Below are 25,229 nucleotides of genomic sequence, written 5' to 3' on the forward strand. Positions count from 1 at the left end.
AACATGCAATTACCAGTGTGTCACAAATAACATGAACTCTGTTGTGGAATGGCTTCACAACAATTTGATATATTCACTGGATATTTTACATATGAATGGCACCAACAATATGTCTGTAAATATAATGCATACTGGAATTAATAACATATAAAATGCCAACATAAGCACACAACCTACCTCTGACTGAATAAATGGCATTTTGGTCTGGAAGCTGGTCACTTTTTGCTTTTTTCTGTAGAAAAATTATGAAGGGAAAAAGGACTCAGTTACAATCATTGGAGCATTAACAGAAAACATGTTTTTATACTGTAAAATGTTATACTGTAAAAAACAAAATGTTTTTGTCTCAAATAAACAGTACCATCATGACCTTCGATGAATATGACACCCTGAACAACACCGATTTACATAAATACGAGTAAAAGTCAAATAGGCGTAAAGGTCGTCATTCGAGACTACTCACGGGTCGAGACAAATGATTTACTACACATTCATTTGGTTGTGTGGAATAACTTATCTGTGACACACAACTGCATGTAGTGTGTGCATGCAAGGGAGACAATATACCATGACTGCACACATCTCATATCGCCAATCAATCACAATGCTTTACAACTTCTGTCAGAAGCTCTAATAATCACCATCCATAGACAGACCATTGTTCATGTTGCCAATAACTTTTGAAGGAGAATCTCCAGCAAAATGAACACTGTAGTGTCTACTGTTATACACGGAAACCCAGGACAGAATGCCCTAGTATAGAGGCCATATACCTAATCCAACCCGGAAGCAAATAAGAAAAAGCACTTTGAAGGTATATTTACATTTGCTGAATAAGGTTTCCTATTTGGGTCATTCTTGAATTGCGGTGGACTTGCGTCCCTTGACTTTGCAACCATGAAAAACACTTTAAAATGACAAATAGTTCAAATCAAATTGTATTAGTCACATGCGCCGAATACAACAGGTGTAGTAGACCTTACAGTGAAATGCTTACTTACGAGCCCCTAAACAACAGTGCAGTTTAAAAAAAATACGGATAAGAATAAGAGATGAAAGTAACAAGTAATTAAATAGCAGCAGCAAAAAATAACAATATATACAGGGGGGGTGCCGGTACAGAGTTACACATCGTACATGTTTTGGCTTATATTGATAAAACATAATGCAAGTCCTTTATACTGCAAAATTGTATGCTTATGCATTGTTTAAAGTACTTAGGGTAAGCAAATTGGCTTGTCCCTGTAGTGATGTGTAAAGTTGTAGAGACATGTTTTAAGCATTTAGAGATATCTATATATAATTTTTTATATTAGAAATTGAACAAAATAATGTAATAATAATTTAAAAAAATACAAAATATACTATGTTTTAAGTGAGAAGTAGCTATTTGTCTGAAGCCGAAAAAGAAAGGAAATTCACATGAACACCCCAATGCCTACTCCACCAATACTCTACCAAAGTTTTCCAGCACACAGCTTTGACYTACTACAGTAGCTATGCTGGTCTATTACTTAAAACAATGGGTATGCAGGTTGCTTAGGAGTCAAACATTCGCAAACAGCCTAATTCATACTCTTAAAGGTTAGTGCACCCACAATAATGTCATTTCTACCGCATATATTCTTCACGCACCATACTAATCCCATTCCGCTACCCTTTTCAATATATTTTTTTATTATTATATGAAAACAAGCTTTACCTTTATACTTATGAGACCATCATGCTTTTTTATTATTGTAGTAATGTAGTGCCTGCCTTTATTTCCTTTAACCTTTTTGATTTAGCAATACATGTCAGTATATTTGATCTTTTTTGGGTCAGTAGGTGCCCAACATAACACCAGGTGATGGTGGGTTGGACACAGTCACTCTTATATAGAGGTCTATAGAGCCTGTCTGTATTCCTGATTTCTGTAACCGTTAGCTTACCCGTGTAATATTGACTAATTGATTAATATGTAGCTTACAGTTGTGTGTATTTGTATTTATTTTTGCAAAAAGATGGTGAGGCTACAATAATACTTATTTACATAAGTATTCAGACCCATTGCTCTGAGCTCAGGTGCATCCTGTTTCCATTGATCATCCTTGAGATGTTTCTACAACTTCATTGGAGTCCAACTGTGGTCAATTCAATTTATTTGGACATGATTTGGCACACACCTGTTTATATAAGGTCCCACAGTTGACAGTGAATGTCAGAGCAAAAACCAAGCCAAATCAAAAACCACCGAGACAGGATTGTGTTGAGGCACAAATCTTGTGAAGGGTACCAACACATTTCTGCATCATTGAAGGTCCCCAAGAACACAGTGGCCTCCATCATTCTTAAATGGAAGAAGTTTAGAACCACCAAGACTCTTCCTAGAGCTGGTAGCCTGGCCAAACTGAGCAATCGGGGGAGAAGGGCCTTGGTCAGGGAGGTGACCAAGAACCCGATGGTCACTCTGACAGAGCACAAAAGTCCCTCTGTGGAGATGGGAGAACCAACTCTGCAGCACTCCAGCAATCAGGCCTTTATGGTAGAGTGGCCAAACGGAAACCACTCCTCAGTAAAAGGCACATGACAGTCTGCTTGGAGTTTGCCAAAAGGCACCTAAAGACTCTCAGACCATGACAAACAAGATTCTCTGGTCTGATGAAACCAAGATTGAACTCTTGGCCTGAATGCCAAATGTCACGTCTGGAGGAAACCTGGTACCATTCCTACGGTGAAGCATGGTGGTGGCAGCAACATGCTGTGAGGATGTTTTTCAGGGAAAGATGAACGGAGCAAAGTACAGAGAGATCCTTGATGAAAACCTGCTCTAGAGCGCTCAGGACCTCAGACTGGGGCGAAGGTTCACTTTCCAACAGGACATCGACCCTAAGCACACAGCCAAGACTCTGAATGTCCTTGAGTGGCCCAGAGCCCGCGACTTGAACCCGATCAAACATCTCTGGAGAYGTAAAAATAGCTGTGCAACGACTCTCTCCATCCAACCTGACAAAGCTTGAGAGGATCTGCAGAGAAGAATGAGAGAACCCCCCCAAATACAGCTGTGCCAAGCTTGTAGTGTCATACCCAAGAAGACTCGAGGCTGTAATCGCTGCCAAAGCTGCTTCAACAAATTACTGAGTAAAGGGTCTGAATATTTATGTAAATGTGATCAGTTATTTTTACTGCCAAAATGTTTAAAAAAAAACGTTTTTGCTTTGTCAAATTTGATAAAATAATTTCCCCCCTCATCAATCTACACTTAATACCCCATAGTATTAAGTGTAGATTGATGAGGGGGGAAATTATTTTATCAAATTTAGAATAAGGCTGTAACGTAACGTGGAATATGTCAAGGGGTCTGAATACTTTACGAATGCACTGACTGTCACWTYAGGTGGCTTGGAGAGCAAGGCTGCTCGGTGTTCTAGCAAGGCTGCTCTGTGTTCTAGTCATCCACCTTGGTGGAAATTACATGGGATACACTAAGGGGACGGCACTGGTGCAGCAGATGCAAGGATGTTTCCCGGGACAATGGTCTTCTCTGATATCGCGCAGAGGAGTAGCTGGATGTTCCAGTGTGTTGAGAAGATAAGTGCATAGAGAGGGCCCGGCGCTCTCTGTCAATCAGTTGGTGTACGCATTTCAGGGAACACAATCCGCCACCCTGTCATGAAGCATTGTGTCCCTGGGATGGACCATAGGGGTGGAATGCATCAGATGGATGAGGGCAAAGACGTATTCCTTGAGAGTTGGTCTCTCCTGTCTCCACTGTTCTCTCCTCCGTAGTAGCAAGTTGGAGAAGGGCACTGGGTAAACAAATGTGAGCATAAAATCTGAGAGAAATACGATTTTTGTGCATATGGAACATTTCAGGGATATTTTATTTCAGCTCATGAAACATGGGACCAACACTTTACACTTTACAAAGAAGGCTATATTTTCTATTTTTTTTACTAGTATGTCTGTCCCTTGGTTTTGTCATTGGTGTTACCGACTTGAAAATGACTCATTACAAAGATATACAAGGACCTTAAGCATTCCCTCCAGTGGCAAACTGTTATAGGTATCAAGTATCAAGGTAAGACCCAGATGCAGACACGTCGAATAATCAATGGTTTAATAATCCAACAGGGGCAGGTCAAGGCAGTCAGGGGTCAGTAAACAAGAGGTGGGGCAATGGTACCGGACGGCAGGCAGGCTCAGGGTAGGTAGAGGTCAATAATCCAGAGGTGGGGCAAAGGTACAGGTCGGCTGGTAGGCTCGGGGTCAGGCAGAGTGGTCAGGCAGGCGGGCTCAGAGTCAGGACAGGCAAGGGTCAAAACCAGGAGGGCGAGAAAAAGAGAGACTGGGRAAAGCAGGAGCTGAGAACAAAAACGCTGGTTGACTTGACAAACAAGACGAACTGGCAACAGACAAACAGAGAACACAGGTATAAATACACAGGGGATAATGGGGAAGATGGGTGACACCTGGAGGGGGGTGGAGACAATCACAAAGACAGGTGAAACAGACCAGGGTGTGACAATAGTGGGAAGGAGTCTATATGTATGTCATACGTTTGAGGATTCCATTGACAATTTGGTGTCACTTGGTGTTAGTCCATTTAAATGAACAGAAATTACATCGTGAGCAAAATTATTCATATCAATTCAGTAAATTATTTTTAAAGKGTTAATGATTTCAGCATMATTTAAGAAAAACCTCAACCAAACATTTCTCAGGTGTTGCATCATTCGTGTTACACCTACTGGTGGCACAATGTTATCATAATGGTAAACATTATTTAAAGTCATTAAGATGTTATTAGTTGATGTAGAATGGGAAGATGTAACCAAATACGTTTAAATAAAGAAAATTAGAAAAAAKATGTATATTTTTCCCAAAATGCCATGCCCAAATGCAACYGCAATTCCAGAACAACCAATTTCTACCAACTGAAAAATTCCCATTGAGGACAAATATTTGCAGACAGACAGACGTATAGTTTTTGATACAAAGCAGTCARGCAGTGTTGGATTTCCCTTACTGTTACAATAGATCCCATGTATTTCCTGTATTTAAAAATTACCCTTCACTGCACTTCAGCTCTGAAGTGGTTGTGGCATAGAGCTACTGAACAGATCTGTTGATGTTGTGAATATTGGGCATACAGTAGCCTATAGCTGAGCCATTCCGCCCCATTGAGAAATAAGGACAATAAACAGCAATGTGCATACGTATAATAAGGACGAGTCTAGAGTTCACAATGCCAATGATGAGAAGTCACGATTCCAAGGACCCCTAATGGGAATATCTCCATTCCAAACAGAGAGACAAACTTAACAGGACATAATTTCCATCATTTTGCTGAAATTCCCATCTCTCTCATCATGCCAGACCTCCAGTCCAGTCAATATAAAACAAACGTGAATATAAAGAAAATATTTGAGATAAATGGGGATGAGATTGCTTCTGTAAATTGCCTTGTGTGCTGACAGCGCGGCTACATGTGAGTGAGATGGGCGCCTGCTGTTAGCAACACAGGATGTAGTGAAGTTCTTGGTACCCGTGACAACCTGTACTACCTCAGATCAGGGACAGAAAATAACCATATCGAAGGACCCGGACTTTCTCTCTCTCTCCCTTTAGCCACTTAAGGAATTCTCACGGGACGATGGCAAATGCTGGAACACATCTGGACCACTGAATGGTCTTGCTCCTACAGCCTATGGTTTGTGGCCAATTAGAGAAAGTTATTTGAACTGGGAATGAGGCACATCCCCCGACATAGGAGAGTTTCATGTTCTGTCATGGTACCGTTAGGTCTCGTTCTGTCATGGTCTCGTTCTGCCATGGTACCGTCAGGTCTCGTTCTGTCATGGTCTCGTTCTGCCATGGTACCGTTAGGTCTCGTTCTGCCGTGGTACCGTTAGGTCTCGTTCTGCCGTGGTACCGTTAGGTCTCTTTCTGCCATGGTACCGTTAGGTCTCTTTCTATCGTGGTACCGTCAGGTCTCTTTCTATCGTGGAACCGTCAGGTCTCTTTTCTATCGTGGAACCGTTAGGTCTTTCTTCGTGGACCGTAGGTCTCTTCTATGTGGACCGTTAGGTCTCTTTCTATCGTGGCACCGTTAGGTCTCTTTCTATCGTGGAACCGTTAGGTCTCTTTCTATCGTGGAACCGTTAGGTCTCTTTCTATCATGGAACCGTTAGGTCTCTTTCTATCATGGAACCGTTAGGTCTCCTTTTCTACCATGGAACCGTAGGTCTCTTTCTACATGGAACCGTCAGGTTTCTTCTATCATGGAACCGTTAGGTCTCTTTCTATCATGGACCTTAGGTCTCTTTCTATCATGGAACCGTTAGGTCTCTTTACCATGGAACCGTTAGGTCTCTTTCTATCATGACCGTTAGGTCTCTTTCTACATGGAACCGTTAGTCTCTTTCTATCATGGAACCGTTAGGTCTTTCTACCATGGAACCGTTAGGTCTCTTTCTATCATGGAAACCGTTAGGTCTCTTTCTATCATGGAACCGTTAGGTCTCTTTCTATCATGGAACCGTTAGGTCTCTTTCTATCATGGAACCGTTAGGTCTCTTTCTATCATGGAACCGTTAGGTCTCTTTCTATCATGGAACGTTAGGTCCTTTCTATCATGGAACCGTTAGGTCTCTTTCTACCATGAACCGTTAGGTCTCTTTCTATCTGGAACCGTTAGGTCTCTCTTCTATCAATGGAACCGTTAGGTCTCTTTTCTATCATGGAACCGTTAGGTCTCTTTCTATCATGGAACTTTTAGGTCTCTTTCTATCATGGAACCGTTAGGTCTCTTTCTATCATGGAACCGTAGTCTCTTTCTACCATGGAACCGTTAGGCTCCTCTTCTAATCGTGGAACCGTTAGGTCTCTTCTATCATGGAACCGTTAGGTTCTCTTTCTATCATGGAACCGTTAGGTCTCTTTCTATCATGGAACCGTTAGGTCTCTTTCTATCATGGAACCGTTAGGTTCTTCTTCTATCATGGAACCGTTAGGTCTCTTTCTATCATGGAACCGTTAGGTCTCTTTCTAATCATGGAACCGTTAGGTCTCTTTCTACCATGGAACCGTTAGGTCTCTTTCTATCATGGAACCGTTAGGTCTCTTTCTACCATGGAACCGTTAGGTCTCTTTCTATCATGGAACCGTTAGGTCTCTTTCTATCATGGAACCGTTAGGTCTCTTTCTATCATGGAACCGTTAGGTCTCTTTCTACCATGGAACCGTTAGGTCTCTTTCTATCATGGAACCGTTAGGTCTCTTTCTACATGGAACCGTTAGGTCTCTTTATCATGGAACCGTAGGTCCTTTCTATCATGGAACCGTAGGTTCTTCTATGAACCGTGTCTCTTTCTACCTGGACCTTAGGTCTCTTTCTACATGGAACTTAGGTCTCTTTCTATCATGGAACCGTTAGGTCTCTTTCTACATGGAACCGTTAGGTCTCTTTCTATCATGGAACCGTTAGGTCTCTTCTATCATGGAACCGTTAGGTCTCTTTCTACATGGAACCGTTAGGTCTCTTTCTATCATGGAACCGTTAGGTCTCTTTCTATCATGGACCGTTAGGTCTCTTCTACCATGGAACCGTTAGGTCTCTTCTACATGGAACCGTAGGTCTCTTTCTACATGGAACCGTTAGGTTCTCTTCTACCATGGAACCGTTAGGTCTCTTTCTATCATGGAACCGTTAGGTCTCCTTTCTATCAATGGAACCGTTAGGTCTCTTTCTATCATGAACCGTTAGGCTCTTTCTATCATGGAACCGTTAGGTCTCTTTCTATCATGGAACCGTTAGGTCTCGTTCTGTCATGGTATATCTTTCTAATCATAAATTGTGTTTATACACATGATTTGAAGTCATATTCAAGAATAAAGTTATTTACATTTTTGCTCGATAGATGGATAGATAGATACTCTACTAATTTTAAAATACTGTATCCAAAATGCAATAATTGAGAAGATACAGTCATACTAAACTAAGACCAGTCTTATATTCCCACCTATCAAAATATCTGTCAGGGTAGACATGATTACCTAGGACATGGGTAAAAGTAAAACGTATGTGAATAATCTACGTTTAAAGTGGCAATATGTAACTTTTTGGGCGAACCGACCAAATTCACATACAATTGTGAGTTAYAGATCTATCCTTCTACTTGAAAGCAAATCTAAGAAGCTTTCAAGTAGAAGCCGCCCCTTAAAATGAGTGGATTCGCTATTTCAGCCACACACGTTGCTGACACGTGTAAAAAAAAATTGCACACAGACATGCGATCTCCCTAGGTAAACATTGGCAGTAGAATGRCCTTACTGATAAGCTCAGTGACTTTCAATGTGACACCGTCATAGGATGCCACCTTTGCAACGAGTCAGTTCATCAAATTTCTGCCCTGCAAGAGCCGCCCTGGTTATCTGTTAGTGTTGTTATTGTGAAGTGGAAACGTCTAGGAGCAACAGCGGCTCAGCCACGAAGTGGTAGGCCACACAAGCTCACGGAACGGGACCGCCAAGTGCTAAAATCTTCTTTCTTTGGTTGCAACACTCACTATTGAGTTCCAAACTGCCTCTGGAAGCAAACTTCAGCAAACTAMCTGTTCTTCGGGAGCTTCATGAAATGGGTTTCCATGACCGAGCAGCCRCACACAAGTCTAAGATTAACATGCGCAATGCCAAGCGTGGTGTAAAGCTTGGACTCTGGACTCTGGACTCCATTGGACTCTGGAGCAGTGGATATGCGTTCTCTTGTGTGATGAATCACGCTTCACCATTTGGCAGTCCGACGGACRAATCTGGGTTTGGCGGATGCCARGAGAACGCTACCTACCCAAATGCATAGTGCCAACTATAAATATTGGTGGAGGATAAATAATGGTCTAGTGTTTTTTTTCTCTTGGTTCGGGATATGCGTCTGAGTTCCAGTGAAGGGAAATCTTAACGCTACAGCATACAATGACATTCTAAACGATTCTGCGCTTCCAACTTTGTGGCAACAGTTTGGAGAAGGCCCTTTCCTGTTTCAGCATGACAATGCCCCCGTGCACAAAGCGAGTTCCATACAGAAATGGTTTGTCGAGATCAGTGTGGAAGAACTTGACTGGCCTGCACAGAGCCCTGACATCAATCCCATCGAACACCTTTGGGATAAATTGGAATGCTGACTGCGAGCCAGGCCTAATCGCACAACATCAGTGCCCGACCTCACTAATGCTCTTGTGGCTGAATGGAAGCAAGTCCCTGCAGCAACATTCCAACATCTAGTGGAAAGCCTTCCCAGAAGAGTGGAGGCTGTTATAACAGCAAAGGGRGGACCAACTCCATATTAACGCCCATGATTTTGGAAGGAGATGTTTCGATCAGCAGGTGTCCACATACTTTTGCTCATGTAGTGTATGTTCTATGTGTGCTATTTCTATGCTTCCCGTTCTTAAGTTTTGTTTTAGCGTCTTTTACTTTGGTACACCAGCTTCAAACARCTGAAACAACAACATTTTTGGCWATGGAAAATATATTTCACAGCGGTTTAGATGATACAATGATTCTCTGCACAATACTAGCTTATTTTGGCACATAAACTGAAATTAGGCAAACTATTAGAGTTTTAGCAAACAGGAATTTGCAGAGCGATTTCTGTAGAGTGCAACTTTAATACTAAAATAAGTAATGTGATATGGGGGAGCGCAACTTCAACCTCTCGACCACAAGGTAAACATAAAGTACGGTAGCTCTCCCAGATGTGCAGAGCTGCAGTTGAGGATTAGGTGACATGCCAATGGGGAAACCGGGTAACTCCGAGACTATTAGTTGTCTCTTTATGGTTTCTTATGGTCACATTATGTTCAATTGTGTTGTGGAGGAAACGTGGGGTAATTAGCTTGTGGTGCTACTATGCTTTGATTAACCTACCCTTGAAGAACTTGGACATCCGTGACCGTATTCCGCACAGATTTGAGGACGACACCGCCTCCACCTCCTCTTTAGCCTCCTGGAACACAGGCACATAAATCAGTTCCTCATATCATATCCAGTCAGATTCAATGCATATGGGCTGCATTCACTAAATCTGTCAAGTTACTACTCCAAATGATCTATTTGACTCCTAATACTGCGGCATATCTCTAGCACGCTCTGTTTATTAATCTAACATTCCGAGACTGTAGTGTGGAGGAGAAGTTTAAAACAGACATATCRAGTGGGAATCCCAGAGTGTCTTCTTTGTGCTCCTACAGTATCTCAGAACAGGAAACAAGGATAAACAGCCAGTGTTTTTCCTCCCTGGTTCAATGGCCCTTTGAAGAATAGCAGAACATCTCAGTTTGATTAATGGCTGTACACTGTCTAATGAACAGTAATTGAATGGTAGAATGCAGCGGGCCCTAAGAGCCCCAAAGGAATACCCTGGTTGCTGCAGAAGCCAGTGACATTGTCTGGGGTTGATTATAGTTGACCTTGCATGAGAGGAGAAGCTTTACAAATAGCGAACCTAAGAAGCTAGGGGAATAGTAGGCAGGAAAACAGGACAAGACAAATGAAAAGGAATTGCATTGGTAAAGAATAGTGGAGGTCGATGGCAAGATCGATAACTATTTGATTTCTTATCACAAAATTCTTAAGAGGAAGACGACTGATAAAACATGCCTAGTCCTATTGGCATTTCTAACAATATTAATTAAGAAAGAATGCTTAGCTGACCGGCTGATAAATCAGCCAATATCGTTAAATCAAAACAAACGATTGTTAAAAACAGACAATTACACAAGCTCATTCAACTCTACCTTTGTTCAACATGCATGAACATTCAGCGAACCATAACCATTTCTACATTGTTTCTAGGCTAAAGRAAAACTGTATAGAAATAAGGAGAACACATTCGACAGTATGTTCAACTGAAGGTGTTCCAAAAGACCCATCAGGAAACAACTCATGTCAATTTAACGCAATGATCATGTTTGAGATCGACTTCATTGCAGTCGGCGTCTGCACAATGACTGATCTACAAATCACCTTGGATTCTAAATAACTGCTCGTTATTATTTGTAGATCAGTCAGTCGGCTCAGTCTGTGATCGGCTCAAGCTCTCAAACATGAACAAACTACTTTAGTAGTTAGGCCGTCATTGTAAATAAGAATTTGTTCTTAACTGATTTGCCTAGTTAAATAAAGGTTAAATAAAAAAAATAAAAAGAAGATGGTTGCCCTGTTCTGGCCTTCGCATCAGCCTATTGCAGAAGTCTGTTGTCATGCCCAAGAGACATTGTGTGTCACCATTTGGCAGACAGACAAACATGCTGATTCTAATAACTCTTTATGTTGTCTAGCGGAGGTCCTTCAAATATTACCTCTACCTTGCCACTGTAACTATTCACTATTTAAATCCAATGCAATGAATCATTTAAACTGAGGGGGAAGAGGTTTTGGCTGAGAATGCAATCATGTAATTGAATTTGGTCATCAATATATATGGCATGAGAGGTATTTCACAAGCGTGGCCAGACTGGGATGTAATCTATTTCAAACTCAGCTCAACTATGAGTCATAGCCATAGTGTTTTATTATCATTCATACTAGATGATGAAGAAGCAGGACAGACTGAAACACTCTGCTTATCTTCATAAGGAGACTGGAAGAGAGAAAGGGAGAGAAGTAAGTAATATTAATATGTTGTTTGGCCAGAATATCAGCTCTGAGTTTGACCTGCTATCAAAGCTTCCATAAATAATATTGATATTATAATCTCCAATAAAAATCTCAGCCCATAAAATGTAGCTACAAAACACATTAAATATATTCACCAGGGGTGACATTAATATGCTTCGGGTTTTCTCTAATTACGACAATAAACTTCATGAAGTCAAACCTTGCTTTTAAAGCAGCAATTCCCTGTGCTAACACTAATAAAATAAAGTATATTTTTTTACTGCTATAGTTAATTTCATCCAACCCTATTTCAAACCACTCACTGTAGATGTATCTATTGAATTTTGGACAGAAGTGTAAATACCCCAATTACAATTAGACGGACTTCTTGTCAGCTGCAGCAAGTCAAGTCAAACATTGTTTGGTGGAGTGGTGGTGAGATAACTCTACAAATTAGCTGAGTCCAGATATCATTATTCCCCATTATCTAATGGTCATTCCCGGAATCTATAACCATTCTGATTCAGCAATATTCATTCATGAGTAAATGCGATAAGTAATGAACAAAGCTAGTGATCTTTAACAGGGTCCTTAACAGGGTAATAACTCCCCCGAAGTCAATAATGATTTTGATAAGAATATCTTTATTACAAAAGTGCATACCACTGCAAGAATCATCATCACACCAAAACATCTCTCTAAAGTGTGATTACCATAGGCTGAAATTATCGTTTTCATTAAACAAAATGTTCACTGTTATTGATTGCCTAAATAAGACTCAATATCTTCTCATTTCCAAAGCTGAATGCAATTGCATGGAATTGTAATATCGCCCAAGTATTGTGTACGTTCATCACTGTTATGAGGCTCCCCATTTTAATTCCTTTAAAGATTATAAGACCAGAATATGTGTATTAAACTGAGTACAATTTCTAGAAACAATACGATACCAGGCCAAGTATCACGATACCGAGTAGTATCGCAATACCATGGGCAATTTTTTTTTGTGGCCTAGCATCCTGTTCGCCCTGTTCCCCGGACGCTTGCTCACGTTTTCTAAACACTCTACAAAAACCTGTCACTGAAATTCACACTTCTACTCAATACAACACATTGAATTCAACTTCACACTGTTCAGTGTATAACAGAATACTGCATAGAATGGCTGATTTTCTCATATTTGAAAAGGCCTACCTGTGATTTCAAATCAAATCAAGCTTTATTTATACAGCACATTTCAGACATGGAATGCAACACAATGTACTTCATAGGGAAAAAACTAATAAAAACAATGAAAATAAAAACTGAAATATTTAGTACACAACAAACATCAGAGGATAAAAAACTAAAGAATAACAATAAAAACTGAACGACTAAAAAACTCCCTAAGGAAAATTTGGCTGGAGGATTGGAAGRATGAATATACATGCATAATGATCTGCATATCATTGTCAGTAAGGGGAAAACACTGCATGAAACCTTTACTCTTCAGTTAACATTGACACACTGTTTCCCTCACTCTCATAAAAACACAACACCCTCGCTCTCCCACAAAAACACACACTGCTCCCTACTTTTAAAATGTTGGGCACCAAACAGAATTGAAGGAGCAGCAGAAAGAAATAGATTTTTGATATAGTTTAGGCTTCCATTAGGCCTATATGAATCCTACCTTTTGAAGCACATCTCATGAGTAGCAGACCCTTTTCCTTTCTTCCTGTATAAATCAAATGTGCCTAAACCTACTGTCAAGTTACCAGGTTGTTAGCTAGCTAGGTATCATGACTGAACAATGTTGTTTGTTATCAACCAATAATTAGTGACCAGGATTAGTTTTAAACAGCCTGCGACATGGTTTGTGAAATTATATAAAATGCGTGCGACTCCCGATAGAAAGAAAAGAAGGCCTCTCAGGTAATATGGGTCATGTTTTAACCTCTCTGAGGGGATGCTTACAGAAGCAGGTGAGTGAAGGGCTGGTAGGGATGATGAGGGAAGCAGGTGAGTGAGGGCTGGTAGGGGATGATGAGGAAAGCAGGTGAGTGAGGGCTGGTAGGGATGCTGAGGGAAGCAGGTGTTGAGGGCTGGTTGATTACAGTTGCCACGTGATGTGCGCATGAAAGTGAAGTGGATATTATTAGACCTGCTCATACAACAGACTAGTGGCTGTTGCTTCAATTCTATTGAATCTATAAACAAGACTTATAAAACATGTTTCTAACACGCCAGCAGGTTCTTTCAATCGGTAGGCTGAAAAAGTTGGTTATCATATGAAACGGTACTACGGCATTTAAAAATGTTGGTATCATAATGTTTTGGTACCATGATATTACCGTGGTACCGGTATACCGTGCGACACTAAACCACACATCCATGCAGAAACATCTGTATACACAGCGCTCTAACTGTTGTTTATGACCTACATAATAACTAGAATATGCGAGGGACAAGGATCTAACACCAGTTATATTAATAAGATGGGCCAACGCTGCATTCCCCAGTCTAGTAGGCATCACTCTGTTCATTCTCTAGCAGGAGATAAGCTCAGTGTGTTGTGTGTGTGGTGTGTGTGTGTGTGTGTGTGTGTGTGTGTGTGTGTGTGTGTGTGTGTGTGTTGTGTGTTGTGTGTGTTACCTGTGGCTCAGGTTCCAGAGGTGACTTTAGTCCTCCGTCTCTGGAGCTGGTCAGACCAGTGCCTTACCTGACTCCCCACGACCAACGAGGGTGCCGAGCCTAAACACACACACACACACACACACACACACACACACACACACACACACACACACACACACCACACACACACACACACACACACACAGAAAACTCTTGTTAAACCCGTATCAACACTACCATTCAAAAAGTTTGGGGTCACTTGGAAAATGCCTTGTTTCTGAGAGAAAAGCACATATTTTGGTCCATTAAAACAACATCAAATTGATCAGAAATACAGTGCTAATGTTGTAAATGACTATTGTAGCTGTAAACGGCAGATTTTTTATGGAATATCTACATAGGCGTACAGAGGCCCAAAATCAGCAACCATCACTCACACTGTGTTCCAACTGCACGTTGTGCTAGCTAATCCAAGTTTATAATTTTAAAAGGCTAATTGATCATTAGAAAACCCTTTTTCAATTATGTTAGCACAGCTGAAAACTGTTGTTCTGATCAAATAAGCAGACTAGCTAAGTATAGCTAGACTAGCTGAATATCTGGAGCATTAGCATTTGTGGGTTCGATTACAGGCTCAAAATGGCCAGAAACAGAGACTCTTTCTTCTGAAACTCGTCAGTCTATTCTTGTTCTGARAAATGAAGGCTATTCCATGAGAGAAATTGCCAAGAAACTGAAGATCTCGTACAGCGCTATGTACTACTCCCTTTACAGAAGAGCGCAAACTGTCTCTAACCATAATAGAAAGAGGAGTGGGAGGCCCCCGGTGCACAACTGAGCAAGAGGACAAGTACATTAGAGTGTCTAGTTTGAGAAACAGACAGCTCACAAGTTCTGAACTGGCAGCTTCATTAAATAGTACCTGCAAAACAMYAGTCTCAACGTCAGTCTCAACACCAGTCTCAACGTCAACAGTGAAGAGGCGACTCCGGGATGCTGGCTTTCTAGGCAGAGTTCCTCTGTCCAGTGTCTGTGTTCTTTTKCCCATTTGAATCTTTTCTTTTTATTGGCCAGTCTGAGAWATGGCTTTTTCTTTGCAACTCTGCCTAGAAGGCCAGCATCCCGGAGTCGCCTCTTCAATTCCATTCCATTCTTTAATTTATGAATTAATTAATTWATTCCCTTCATTCCAAAATGCCACGCACTGTCCACGTGGCAGTCCAGTCCACTGACCTTCCTGGATGCATCAGAGCCTTGGAGGAAGGCTTTGTAGGGACTCTGGGTTTCACCGGCCGGCCTGGAATTCCTCCGGACATACTGCTCTTCCTCCTGGACTACCTTGGCCTCAACCTGGGCAGGGAAAGGAAGGGGAACCCTCTCTTAGCTAATTACCGCTCAACACACAGTTGCCCGATACATCTGTATTACTGGTTTTGTCGTCTGTTGATGGTCAGTTACAACTAGCCTTGTCTCAGATCTGTCTGTTTGACCCCAGGCTACAGCACAACCACTTTGGGTAGTCATTGCATAAGTTTCATGCCCATATACTACAGGTATTGCAGATCATGAAGGTTGGTTTTTACCTGGTCAATTGGCAGGTCCACCGTCACTCTGCCATCTTCCTGGACCTCAGCTGCTCCCACAGTTTCACTTCTTTTGTCTTTCGCACGGAACACACTGCCTTCTAAGAAAAGTGATTGATCACAATTACCTCTTCTCTTTTTCCTTCTCTTTCCCATTTCTCCTTCACATCAGAAGTGATCATGTCAAACAATTAATTTATTTAGAGTGCAAGCCAAGTGTAAGCCAAGACTTCTCCGCTACAAGTTTGTCCTCCCTGCGTGAGAATATGTTCCTACAGTAGTTTCTGACAGTGACTAGATGCATTTGAGTAATGCACACCACACTGTCCTTTGGTAGTAAATAAATAGAATTGTGTCTGTGTTTAAAATAACATATGGACCAAGAGCCATTTGAACTTTGTTCAGTAACTGTGTGTTCGTCGTAGACAATCACTCTGTTAATTTGTGAGCAAATAATGAAACAAAAGGTCGGACTTTGCCACCAGCTACAGTAGGACGTCACCAAATTGAAGCATGTTGCACGATGTGACGGTGTTCGATTTCACAGAGTGCAGCGCGGATCAATCCTTCCATATCAAGTTCAGAAGAAAAGCCAGTGATGAAAATCTGCTGCCGAAAGCTTTGCCTCCTCTCCTGCGATTGACAGCGAATGCTTGCCAACAATGCTCCGAGCCACTGCTTGATAGGCCCTGATTGTCCCTGTGCGGTAAGAGTGATGTATGTGTGTGTTTGCATGCATGCATGCTTTTGTGTGTGAGGCCAGATTGATGTAGTTAAGAGGAAGCCTATGGATTTTTTTCAACSATTAGTAATGAGTTAATGAGGAGGAGGGTTCTTGCCCCCAGGGGATGATCAAGTGTCCAAAAAGTGGCCAGAGACTTGTGAGAGGAGCTCTCTCATAACCAGGTCTGCAGGGGATGTAGACAGCCAGTCAGGCGCTAATGCGCTGTCCCAACGTGATTGGAGGAAAGGAAATTCAACTCCATCACATAGGATACTGCTGGCTCAGCTGTAATGTGTGATGTGAAATGATGGCAGGATGCTAAAACGGTGGCAATTACTCATTGTATGATGTCATGGTATATCTCTGGTCCGGACACTGTAAAGAGACACCGGCATAATAACTATTGAACAGTTGAGCGTCTAAGGCCACTGGTGCAATTACTATGTATCGTATAGCTTACGTATCACAATCAAACTGTGTAATTGCCRCAATGCTAAATACCATCAATCTAACAGAGGATTTTGTCAGCTTTATGATCTCTCCGTTATATTATTGTGATGAATAACTTATGATTGTTTTGATTCCCCCATCAAGAGAAAATACGAAGCATTTTGTTTTCCTAGCCTAGTTAACAAGGCTTTTCTGGATACATTTTCAACAAAATGGCCTGATTGAATGAATCTATGATTTAGAGCACTGGATGGTGTTTGAAGTWTTGTACGGTTTAATATTCACAGCGTAAAGAGTTACAATCTTCCTAAGGCTGAAAACCTGTTCTGTTCCCCTGATGTACGAAGTCGATTTTGGAGAGCAGGTTGGGAATTCAAAGAAAGCTCTTCACACTTCCACATGCCTCTGCTTTCTCTGTATACACACATGCACACACCGAGTGCTAAGAAAATCTTCCCTTCAACAAAAACAACAGGTTCAATTGATATCACAGAGAGCGAGGAACAGAGAAGGGGAGCGTAGCGAAACAGTGGTACACACATGAAACATTGGAAGACATTTCTATAGGAAATGCTCTACTTACCGCCCGTTGTGTAAAGAAGTGGGAGTCTGGACACCTGCCTCTGTTGTTTGGCTGTCTCCCTCTCTTTCTCTGGCTTGGCGTAGAAGTAAGACTCTGTGGCGTTCTTGGGATGGCCCCTGGCTGTGTGCTCAAGGTCATCTCCAGARCCTGTGTGAGCAAACTACACAAAGCAAAGACCATGGATCGAATCTGAACCGAAGCCCACAGAAGTTTATTTTCTCACTGAGATGTATCTATTTCTTGTTATTTTCAAAGACTAAAACATGTTGTGTTACACGTCTAATGTGCTTTAGTACAAAACGTGTACCCCTTTCCTTTCTTCCCCTCTTTGTTTTTTACATTTTCCATTGACCTCAATGTTTCATGAGCTGATATGCTTTGTGGCTCCCCAGTGACTCCCACTGTATTGAATTCATTTGGTTCCAATACATCCCATGCAGAACCTATCAATCACTGGGGAGCACAGCAAACTAATAATTTATTGATGAAACAGGGCAGCCATGAATTTCTAACGGCATTCATCTTATTTATCAAGCCAGATCAAACAATGAAAATCCCAACAAGCTTAAAGGGAAAGGGAGTTGCAGGGAATAACTTATTCTTAGAGAAGACGGCAGACGGTTATTGATTAAAAAAAGGGCTGGGGAGCTGGGCGGGAGAGGAGAGGGAGGGAGAGAGACAGAGGAGAGAGAGGGGGGGTGTGAGTGGGAAGCTGAGTTCAGAGTGATGCTTGAGACAGTAGGCTGCTCAGACTCTTTGTAGGTAGCAAGGTGAGCTCTGTCTCCCTCTGAGAGGAAAAGGAAGAGCAGACATAATTTTTTCAGATYTGTTTTTGTTCAGCCTCGATCCCAAGGCTGGTTGGAGGGCCAGTGTACTGAGCTCAAGCTTCCACACAAGAACACACTCCGGGCAATGGTGTTTGCCATCCCGTTAACATGTGGTTTGGGGAATAGCGCGGCTGTGTTGTTTCTACTTGTTTGCTTTCTTTAATGCAAAGGCCAAGTTTGTGTTGATGTTGTTTTGAATTTATACAGCTGTTGGTGGGCTAGAGACAAAAATGAAACAACATGAAAAGACTGCAGTTTGCCTGGGATATTCAGTTAAGGAAAGTTCAAAGAGTGATGTACTGTAGCTTGTATTGAAAAGACCACAACCAAATCTTAAAACCCATCTGAAATATAAAAAAAGGTAAACACTTTTATCTTTAAAGCCTTGTGGAGAAAAATGCCAAATCTTTAAATCAGCAGAAAAGCCCTTCTCAAGGAGAGAGAGGATGAGCACTCCAGTGCAGTTAAGAGCTCTGGGAGTACAGTACAGTACAACTGCAAAATTCAGCAATGTAAAAAGCTGCTGAAGTCATTGCTGCTGCTTCTTTTTCCGCTGGCATTACACATCTGCTATGTCCTGTGGGGCGACAGTGTCTATCGGGCCCCGCCGAGACCTGAGTCGTGTGGAATCAATGTTGAGTAGGACCCAAGAGGGCGGCTAGCGTGTAATCTCTGGCCCTCTCAAGAAGCAGAGTGGAGGAGTCAACGGGAGGACAGTACGATATGATAGCGGGTGCCGGCATGAGAGAGAGCCAGCAGCAGCCAACCTCCAACCACTGTATAGGATCAGAGCCAGAGCCACTCCCAGTGCCTGGTCCTCAGTGGGAAGACAGATTAACAGCAGGCGACTAGGGTGTAACGCTTCCCGCTGGGCATCACCACTTCCTCTGAATCAGGTCACATTGGATGGGAACGATACAGTTGGWAAGGGGTGATGATGTCACCTGATGATGTCAGGGGAGCACTCTAGCTCCTCTCTCCCTGAGTAGTCCGCTGAGTTCTTCTCATATGGCCAGGTGACTGAGTCTACTGGCGCCGGTGTGACGTCACTTATGTTACTGTGCTCAATGGACCTCAAATGCAGGAAATACATTTTTCCAACCAATCCTGTTTTCTGGTAATCATCACACATAGACAACTAGCTCAGCCTCTAGGCTGCCAACGGGGACACACTGTACTGTCAATGCCACATGCTGCAAGCAGAGCCTTCAGTGCAGACTTCAGTGACTACTCAGTGCTCCAGCTGCCCCTGTACAGTACTAAATGATCGAGACGCTCTGCTGGTGCAGACAGACACCATGCTCCATGCTCACAAAGCAAGGTTGCAGAACCCYGAGAAAGGTTACATTTTACACCAGCCCACAACGGGATGTTACAGAGATTTTACAGGCATTTCAAATCAGGTCGCTTGTCGCTTTGTGAGGTCAAACCAAAATGAATGAGGAACACAACCCTATAAACGTATGTGTATCAGTAAGCTAAACAGCTGACAGATCTAACTACAGTGGACAATTTCTCTGCCAATAATCTTGTTTCTGAAACGTCCTCATTAACTGGTCAAATCATATTTACGAATTCATGAGGGGTAAGGTGATGAGGGAGCATAAAAGTATGGTAGCGTTTCCAGTCAATGAGTAATAATGGATGAGCTGGCTGATGGTCGTCACTAGTTACCACAGCCACAAAGTCATAATTATGGCTAAACCCTGCCTATTTCTAAAATGTATCTTCTTAAAATTAACCGTAACCACACTGACAACCGAAAAGCATTCATGAAATTTTACAATAGACAATTTTGACTTTGTGGCTGTGGTAACTGGTGACAACACTGGCTGAGGGATAGAGAGGACATAACGCTGTCTCTGCCTCCCCCTTCTGGTGTATAATAAAAGGACATGCTCCCTCTGTGTAGGTCAATGAAATATGGCAGATAATAACAACAGAATTACACTGGTTGGTGGAATGAACAGTGCAAACTGCTCTTTGTGGATTCCATCCTGCATTGAAAAACTGACACAAGGCCTCCCGAGTGGCGCAACAGTCTAAAGGCACTGCATCAGGGTGCTTGAGGCGTCACTACAGCAGGGTGCTTGAGGCGTCACTACAGATCCGGGTTCGATTCCAGGCTGTCGCAGCTGGTCACGACTGGGAGACCCATGAGGCAGCGCACAATTACGGGAGGGTTTGGCCGGCTGGGATATTCTTGTCCCATCGCGCTCTAGCAACTCCTGTGGCGGGCCGGGCGCATGCACGCTGACACGGTCGCCAGGTGTTTCCTCCAACACATTGGTGCGGCTGGCTTCCAGGTTAAGCGAGCAGTGTGTCAAGAAGCAGTGCGGCTTGGTTGGGTCGTGTTCCGGAGGACACATGGATCTCGACCTTCGCCTCTCCCGAGTACGGGAGTTGCAGCGAYGGTACAAGACTGTAACTACCAATTGGGGAGAAAAAGGGGTAAAAAAAATACATATATTGACACAATTATGCAGGACCACTTATGTTGTTTCCAAAACAAAAATGGCAAAAGGAGCTCTGGTAACTCAATTCACATTTCTGCTGTTACTGACCTTTTTTTCTTGCCATTTCAATCACATTGATAAAGCATTATTATAGTTTGAAAACAAGACATCAATTCAAGTGTTAAAGCTGCAATATGGGAGACCTGACCTGACTTTTTGGGAGACCTGACAAAATACATAGAAATGTGACTTCTAGATCTGTCATTCTCATTGAAAGCAAGTCCAAGAAGCGGTACATCTGTTCTATGTGAGCTATTTCTATGCATTCCATTTTTAAGTTTAGTTTTTGAGTCTTTCACTGTCGGTTTTGTACACCAGCTTCAAACAGCTGAAAATACAATATTTTTGGTTATAGAAAATATATTTCACAGCGGTTTAGATGGTACAATGATTCTCTACACTATGCTTGCTTGTTTTGTCATATAAACGGAAATTAGGCAAACTATAAAATAATTGCAACCAGGAAATGGCAGAGCAATTTCTGCATAGTGTATCTTAAATTTTTTTTTGCTTTTCTATATCAGAAAAAATGTACACATGCCATGCTGTTACTGTCACCTTTCTTAGTTAGAAAAATCAGTTGTCAGATATCTCCCCATATAGCCTGATCTCTAACTGTCCGCTGAGTGTGCATGTTCTCTTCTTCTTCACTTGTTTGTATGTACGTGGCGCTCATCTTGGACCCTGTGCATTTCTCATATCACTGCAATGCGTTTCAACGCCTACTAATCAGCATACAAATTGTCCCGGGTGGCGCAGTGGTCTAAGGCACTGCATCGCAGTGCTAGCTGCGCCACCAGAGTCTCTGGGTTCRCGCCCAGGCTGGGCTGGGTTCGCGCCCAGGCTCTGTCGCAGCCGGCCGCAACCGGGAGATCCGTGGGGCGACGCACAATTGGCATAGCGTCGTCCGGGTTAGGGAGGGTTTGGCCGGTAGGGATATCCTTGTCTCAGTATGTAAAAAAAAATGTTATAAAATGTATATGCACTCTACTGTAAGTCGCTCTGGATAAGAGCGTCTGCTCTTGGCCGGTAGGGATATCCTTGTCTCAGTATGTAAAACAATTTAATAAAATGTATGCACTCTACTGTAAGTCACTCTGGATAAGAGCGTCTGCTATGACTAAAATGTAAATGTAATGTAAAATGTCCCGGTTCAGGAGGAATTACATTTTTTCCGATTTTTTGTCAGCATGGTCCATTGGTTAATATGTTCAGTCTATGAGACTCGCTGTTACTTGATCAAACGGCCAGGCTCGTTCTGTTACCTATCAAATTGGAAGGCAATGGTAACTCAATGCCTCCCCCACACGGCAAGGCTCATGAACAACACACGCTGGAAATGTTAATTGAAATGCTGTACGCAACAGAAAACGTTTACATTGTTCACTGTTCTAAGCGTGAAGACAATTTCCAGTCACACTGTACAGTATGTCCTTGAAATAAAATTATTGTAGGATAAACTGTGATCACAGCTGTTTCCTACTTCAGGGTGATAAAACATGATATTTTTCAAATGGAACTCTTTAGTGGAGGTCTTTCTTTCTCGCTTCTCCTGGACTGAAACTAATGATTTCATGGGGGGAGGTTAATACAAGCATGTACTGTATGTGGTGTATACTAGTATACTTTTGCTGCACAGTAGGCCTACTTACTTTTGCATGTTTGCCTTTCCTTGTGGGAACAGGGACTGGGAGACTGTCATTGTTGACTCTAAGGAAAATCTACTAATTAGTAAGAAGAACACCATAATCTGAATGAAACCAACAGAACATAAACTTCCATGAACTTAAATTCTTTCTTTTTCTGGAGAGGAATACATCGTTTTTCTTACGCATGATGACTGTTGTCCTGGATGATTCCTCTGCTGGGGACCCACTGGAAGTATGGCGAGAAGCGGAACTTCTCAGCTCCCACAGCAACATAGTACTGGTTGTTCTCTAGCTCCACTGGCCCAAGTAAAGTAGTCCCATCTAATGTGCACAGTCTAGTTATCAAAGAAAAATTATCATTAACATGTATTTGTATTTATTATGGATCGCCAAGACAGCAGCTACTCTTTCTGGGGTCCAGCAAAATTAAGGCAGTTATACATTTTAAAAACATTACAATACATTCATAACATATTTCACAACATATTAAGTGTGTGCCCTTTCAATATTTAAATGGTACGAAAAGCAACACTAATTATGTGATTATGTAAATCATAAATGAGGTCAACGCTACAAGTTGGATGACTTTTTATTTTATTGAAAAACATGATGATCTATAACATAGAGCTATTATTAGTTATTTCCTACCTGTACACAGCACCAGTGCGCAGATGTACCCTCTCGGTCACCATGGCCAAGACACTTTCCCAGTTTGTGAGAGTATACTTTGGTATCAGTATCCGAGCTGGAGGAACCAACACATCTCCATTGGTAAAAACACTACAAAATACAAAAACACATCAAACTCAGTACCATTTTATGGGCTTGCGATTTCAACATGGTTAWGATCATTGACATTTTCAACATCAGAAATGTTGTAGGACTAGCCTACATAAATCAATTGAATCTAACAAAGTAGAATAAATAACATCTCCTTAAGTATTACGTGACACAAGAAACATTTCGGCCTACTTAGTTTTGTCATTTATAGAATGACAAGACAAGTGAAAAGAGTTMATGCCTATTTTGTATTCCCTACATCCCATTGCAAACAATAATGTTTGCAACAGCACAATATCATTGTAGGACACTTGAAAACCCAAACTCACTTGATAGTGCATGACTCRTTTATTATTTTCCTCCAGCGAGCAGAAACAACTATTCTACTGTGAACTACAGGTCGGATCTGTAATTTCAAACAACAAAAATAAAAATGGTTATTGTATTACATGGTTATTACCAAGAATCTTGCAATCCTGTAAAAGTATTGTGTGAATGTAACATTGATAGCYTAGGCCTATCTTTCAGAGGTGCACATGCATTCCTTTAMTGACAAAGAATTGGTGGGGCCAGTATGGTATCAAATATCAGTTCCATTGTTCAGTTAAGGTCGAAAGCAATTAGGCTAATTAGTCATTTGCAACAAACATACACATGGATGATTTTCAAAAAGCTTTGTGATAAAACATTTAAAAAAGCAAAAAGATGAGGGTATAGTTAGTGGCCTTACCTGTTCATTCTTCTTTTTCTGTGGTTTCTTCGTTGTTATATGGTAATAACTAGAATTAAAAACAGTAGATTACATTACAAATTACATGCATTTTGGTTTAGCTAGTCATTAAACATGATTATTTATGGCTGGCTGCACCAGCAACAACAAGGGCTGTCTAACAATAACATCAGCCTTATAATTCCCGGCTAATTACAGTGTACCTACTCAAGCTTTTTGAAACGCTCTCCTCCAGCTGCAACATATCTCTCCCCGTGCTGCAAGTTGACGAGGTCATGGATTTTGTGCCCTTCCCTTGGAGTGTAAACATTTCGGACCGCTCCAAAAGGGGCCTCAACCCCACGCGTGACATAGCTCAAAAAGCTGTCAAACGTTGACATCTGTCGTTGATTTATAACAAACTTTCGTCCAGGAAAGAAAGCATCCCCATTCCTGTAGACAACAATAGTTTTTGTTGGAGGTTGAGGGAGCACCGCTCTACCTGAAGTCCCAGACATGGTAATGTRATCACAACCGTGGCAGACAACGTTCCAGAACCGAGGTCAAAATGGCAAGAGTTAGCTAGTAGTTAGCCAGCTAACGTTAGCTAGAGAATTAGATTTTTCTCGCAAAGAAATAGATATCTGAAGATGAGACAGACGTCCACTTGGGTACGCATCCTATCAAGAAGCCTATCCTTCGTTACAGATGTTTCTGGTCAACAAACGTGCTGTTGTTCCTCGTTAACCGTGTTGTTTCTGTTTTCAAAAGCTGTCTAGCCTTGTGGCTACCACCAATCTAATTTATGTTGTTGGATGTGTTTCCAAGGAAACCTGTGGGGGGAAAGCGCGCGTTCTCCAGAAATGCTTGGTGACCCATGGGCCACATATAATGATACAGTATATCAAGTAGGATCCCGCAAAGGGGACCACATCAAGCACAACAAGCCTATGCTTCAGTATTCATCCTATCTATTCATTTTGTTAATCTTAAATTCCAAGTTGCATTTCTAAAGTTATTCTTGAAAATGCTCAATGACATTTAAAGGTGAGAAGAAACAATGTGTGACAGATCATTTCTCCATAATATAAACCATGCCATGATGGCACATTGGGCCCTCAACTTCTGTAGGCACTTGAAACACTCATGTGTGTT

At 41.8% G+C, this 25,229-nt stretch overlaps 1 protein-coding gene and 1 long non-coding RNA gene across 2 annotated transcripts; both read right to left on the reverse strand.

Annotated features, from left to right (window-relative positions):
* Positions 1-177: 177 nt before the first annotated feature.
* On the reverse strand, positions 178-14,355 carry LOC111968357 (uncharacterized). Its single transcript, XR_002877879.2, has 3 exons — positions 14,272-14,355; positions 9,907-9,985; positions 178-232 (listed from the first exon to the last, which is right to left on the reverse strand). It is a non-coding gene; the product is annotated as an uncharacterized lncRNA (long non-coding RNA).
* A 1,068-nt stretch (positions 14,356-15,423) lies between these two features.
* LOC111968380 (doublecortin domain-containing protein 2C) lies at positions 15,424-24,852 on the reverse strand. Its single transcript, XM_023993864.1, has 9 exons — positions 24,303-24,852; positions 24,096-24,144; positions 23,695-23,771; positions 23,234-23,365; positions 22,768-22,920; positions 22,589-22,646; positions 17,594-17,753; positions 15,837-15,937; positions 15,424-15,603 (listed from the first exon to the last, which is right to left on the reverse strand). Exons 1-9 carry the CDS (start codon positions 24,590-24,592, stop codon positions 15,424-15,426), a joined length of 1,200 nt encoding a protein of 399 aa, XP_023849632.1. The 5' UTR covers positions 24,593-24,852.
* Positions 24,853-25,229: the final 377 nt, after the last annotated feature.

This window comes from Salvelinus sp. IW2-2015, linkage group LG9, assembly GCF_002910315.2.
Source record: "Salvelinus sp. IW2-2015 linkage group LG9, ASM291031v2, whole genome shotgun sequence".
Classification (NCBI taxonomy): domain Eukaryota; kingdom Metazoa; phylum Chordata; class Actinopteri; order Salmoniformes; family Salmonidae; genus Salvelinus; species Salvelinus sp. IW2-2015.